Genomic DNA, 4,582 nt, shown 5'->3' on the forward strand with positions numbered 1-4,582 from the left:
CGCAGTGAAACTGGCTGTGGAACTGGCGGCCCCCCGGTAGCAAAAGCGGTTGGGCCTGGGAGGGCACCTGGTTTTCACGTTTAGCTGCGGGAGGGCTGGTGCTTTGCCCTGGACGTCTACAATCTGATGACTAACTGAGGGAGAGGCTGTGGCTCAGCGGCAGAGCCTCTGCTTGGCATGCAGGAGGTCCCAGGTTCAATCCCCGGCATCTCCAGTTAGAAAGGACCAGGCAGTAGGTGACGGGAAAGAACTCCGTGCTGCCGGTCTGAGCAGACAATACTGACTCTGAGGGACCCAGGGGTCTGATTTAGTAAAAGGCAGCTTTATGGGTTTAACTACTGGGATGTGGGGGGAGAGGGGTACGGGATCCCTGTCCTCATTCCCGGCCCCTCTCCGCTCTCCCTCTCTTGTGCAGTGAGGCAGGCCCAGAGGAAACACATCCACGCCGCCCATCAGATCATCCATGGGAGTGCACCGGCAGCCATGGGGACGCCGTTTTCCGGAGAGGCAGCAAGCAAAACAGCGGAGGCCGGGGGCCCGAGCGCACCACCCCCAACGGTTGGCCCCCCAGACGTTCCGGAGGTGCCGGACCATCCACCCGCCGCCACGGCTGAGCCAGACTTGCCACACAGAGAAGGACACTGCAAACACAGCCACGACCCGCACCCCAGACAGTGAGGAGGGCGGGGGCACATAAGGTGCACTTCGCTTCCCCATGCACCGGGCCCCATTTGTCAAAACAGCGGCCGAGGACCGAGCTCGCACAGCTCCACTTTTCCCGACACGGCCTTCGGACTGAGCGAGGAACCGGGGAATAGAAGGACAGCATGTGCTTCCATCTCGGAGAATGTTGTCGGGAGGCAGAAAGAGAAAAATCCTTTTCTATTCCTCTGTTTCTTACTCGGTTGAAAAGACATTTCACAAAAAAGCTCAGAGACCCATTTTGCGATAAAAACAACCCCCACAAAGTTTCTGTGTGTGTCCCCCCCCGCCCCCGGCTGTGTCCTTCCTCACCTCATGCAAGAGAGGACTTCCCTGACCCTTTGCAAGGAAGCTCTGCAAGACCTGGTTGGTATTTTTTTTTTTTAAATTCCACTGAAGAAGAGCTCAGGAACAGCAGCATGGGACAAGGTGGGGCGCTGTAGGAAGGCCCGAGACAAACCAGGTCTGCATCGTCTTGGCTGGACAGCCGTGAAAACGCTTGGAAGAAAGGAGGCTCAGCGGGGAGCCCCCCCTTGCCTCGTAAGAACGCACCTTTCCCCTTCCCTGCGCCTTTTGGTTCGTGGCTCAAAGCACACCGATTGCTGGTGTGTACAAAGAAATAAAGCCAAACTGCAAGCAAAACGGTAAGACTGGTTTCCATCAGCGACAGGTTCCGGAAGTCACAGAACAACCCACCAGCGTCTCAGGGACTCGTGCAGAGACACTAAATAAGTCACTGCTGTGAGCGTTTTGTAAAGGGTGGGTTTCATGGTGTGCCACCCCCTCCCACCCAACGGCAACCAGTCTTCTTCCTGCTGCGAGGCACTTTTGGCTGTTTGCCTGGGTCTTCCTGCTCCCCTCCGCCCCCAGGAGAAATCAGACTCATTCCCACACCATTCCCATTGCACTCGAGAAAAGCGGCAGTGCAAAAGTCATATGAGAGAGAAAGAGGGAGAGAAAGAGGGAGGGAGGGAGAGAGGGAGGGACACACGCACACACACACGCACACGCACGCTGAACACCCTCCAGGGAGAAGCAGCTGCCTTCTCCTAGGTTCCCAATTCAACCTGGCATGATGGGGACCTGCAGTGAATTCTGTTGGGAGCCACAGAAGTTCACTTAAGCAGAGGTGGCAAACTCCTTTGTTAACGAGGACCAGATCTGACATGTGTCACTTTGTCAGGCCAGGGCACGTGTGCCGTAAAATGTAATGCCAAGTACCAGAGAGATAAACTTTATAAAGGACCCAGGCAAACCAAATTAAGGATTTTTAAAAACTCAAAATATAAACACGCTTAAAACATTAACACTCATACAGTATTTCTTCACATTATCTCCCTGGTGCCCACCCCTCCCATTTCCACCGCCCTACGGATTAGCACTGGGACGGTAAACGGGGACATAGTGCTCAGCCTCTGTCATCCGGCACTAAAGGTAACGACCAGTTGCTCGCGGGCCAGATAAGAGCCCTGGATGGGCCGTATGTTTGACACCCCTGAGTCTTACAGGATGACCGGGAAGGAAAGAAGGACCTGCTGGAGAGGTTTTTGGTTGCTGGGAAAGGCACAGCTTCCTCTCGGGCCCCCACACAAAAGCCAAGGGGGAGGATTGCGCCCTCCAGCCCCACACGAGGAGACGTGCCGGAAGGGGGAAAATGGCAGTGGGCCCAGCAGCTTGTTTGGGACACCGAGTGGGGTTGCCAGGGCTCCCCAGGAGGAGAGGGAGGAGGAGATTGGCTTTATCCCCCGCCCTTCACTACCCGAAGGAGTTTCAGAGCGGCTCACAAACTCCTCTCCCTTCCCCTCCCCCCAACAGACACCCTGTGAGGTAAAAGAAGAAGAAGAAGAAGAGGAGACTGGATTTATCCCCCGCCCTTCACTACCCGAAGGAGTTTCAGAGCGGCTCACAAACTCCTCTCCCTTCCCCTCCCCCCAACAGACACCCTGTGAGGTAAAAGAAGAAGAAGAAGAAGAGGAGACTGGATTTATCCCCCGCCCTTCACTACCCGAAGGAGTTTCAGAGCGGCTCACAAACTCCTCTCCCTTCCCCTCCCCCCAACAGACACCCTGTGAGGTAAAAGAAGAAGAAGAAGAAGAGGAGACTGGATTTATCCCCCGCCCTTCACTACCCGAAGGAGTTTCAGAGCGGCTCACAAACTCCTCTCCCTTCCCCTCCCCCCAACAGACACCCTGTGAGGTAAAAGAAGAAGAAGAAGAAGAGGAGACTGGATTTATCCCCCGCCCTTCACTACCCGAAGGAGTTTCAGAGCGGCTCACAAACTCCTCTCCCTTCCCCTCCCCCCAACAGACACCCTGTGAGGTAAAAGAAGAAGAAGAAGAAGAGGAGACTGGATTTATCCCCCGCCCTTCACTACCCGAAGGAGTTTCAGAGCGGCTCACAAACTCCTCTCCCTTCCCCTCCCCCCAACAGACACCCTGTGAGGTAAAAGAAGAAGAAGAAGAAGAGGAGACTGGATTTATCCCCCGCCCTTCACTACCCGAAGGAGTTTCAGAGCGGCTCACAAACTCCTCTCCCTTCCCCTCCCCCCAACAGACACCCTGTGAGGTGGGTGGGGCTGAGAGAACTCTGACACAAACGGCTCTTTTTCAAGGACAGCTGTGCCAGAGCTTGTGACTGACCCAAGGTCACATCAGCAGGTGCAAGTGGAGGAGGGGGGAATCAAACCCGGTTCTCCCAGATTAGAGTCCGCACACTTAACCACTACGCCAAACTGGCTCAGGTGAGGAGCTGGAATCACAGGGGCAGGTGGGTCCCATCCTGCTCAGCCACTCACCCATCCCTCTTCCCACCAGCCACACCACCTTCTGCTCTCCCTTTGTTCCGGGGACTCCGTCCTGCAGCTCCCAGGGCCTGAGTGAGCAACTGGCCACGGCGGGAGAACGGGCTGTGGTGTCGGGCAGGAGGCAGACTCCCAAAGGAAGGGAGATCCCGGGTCCTCGTCCCAAAGTCCACAACCACAGAGAGAAGCTCCAGTACACCTTCGCTTTTTCTCCCTCTCCTGCTGTTCCATAGTCGGTAGGGTCCCTCACGGCCAGAGGCAGGGCCTGATCCTCTCAGTGGGGAAAACCGAACCTGCACTGCCACTTCCTCCCTTCATATCCAAGGGGAGGGGGTCACTCTTGCAGTCTGTTGTCCCCGCCCAAGATCCTGTGTGAGACGGGGCCGGCCTGAAGCCCACTCAGACCAGGAGGTTCAAGCCAGGTTTGATATGCAGGAAATGTGAAAAGCAACCACGGAAGGTTGCCCGTGACAGAGGCAGAAGCGTGGGCGAGAGGGCTGCTGCACTGTCCTGCTATTTGTCCACTCCATCACCCTCCTCAGGGGCTTGGAAAGAAGCGCCCAGCCACAGCTTTTATTCTTCTGGTGGACCCTTTCCTTTCCTCCAGCTGATAAGAAAGCACCTGGGAGGATTTGGAGCAAAAGGGCCAGCCGCCAAAGGTCCCCAATCCAGCCCGGGCTAAGGACCTTTGGGTGGAAGGGCTGCAGCACAACAAAATTACAAAGTCCTAGTGTGCAGCTGCCCCCACACTAGTCTGGTGGGCTACCACCAGCCCTTTTTAACTATTCCAATGGCTTAGAAGCAACAGGGCAAGCTCCTAGTCTTCTCGGGATTTAACCAGAAAGTCGACCATGCAGCGCAGACCCACAAAACGAGTTCCAAAACAAAAGACAAGTCACCTAGTAGGTGGTCACAGTAGGTGAGCCAGTTTGGTGTAGTGGTTAAGTGTGTGGACTCTAATCTGGGAGAACCGGGTTTGAGTCCCCACTCCTCCACTTGCACCTGCTGGATGACCTTGGGCAAGCCATAGTTCTGGCACAACCGTTCTTGAAAAAGAGCAGTTTCTGTCAGAGCTCTCTC

The 4,582-nt window shown here is 55.6% G+C and overlaps 1 protein-coding gene across 1 annotated transcript in view; it reads left to right on the top strand.

Annotated features, from left to right (window-relative positions):
- Nucleotides 1-974, top strand: part of MAATS1 (MYCBP-associated, testis expressed 1) — a 54,213-nt gene extending 53,239 nt beyond the window's left edge. Inside the window, exon 17 of the mRNA XM_015410028.1 lies at nucleotides 416-974. Coding sequence (XP_015265514.1) covers nucleotides 416-678 — 263 coding nt within the window. The 3' untranslated portion in view covers nucleotides 679-974. The remainder of the gene's footprint in view (nucleotides 1-415) is intronic.
- Nucleotides 975-4,582: the final 3,608 nt, after the last annotated feature.

This window comes from Gekko japonicus, unplaced genomic scaffold (assembly GCF_001447785.1).
Source record: "Gekko japonicus isolate JY-2015 unplaced genomic scaffold, Gekko_japonicus_V1.1 scaffold170, whole genome shotgun sequence".
NCBI classification, from domain to species: Eukaryota; Metazoa; Chordata; class Lepidosauria; order Squamata; family Gekkonidae; genus Gekko; species Gekko japonicus.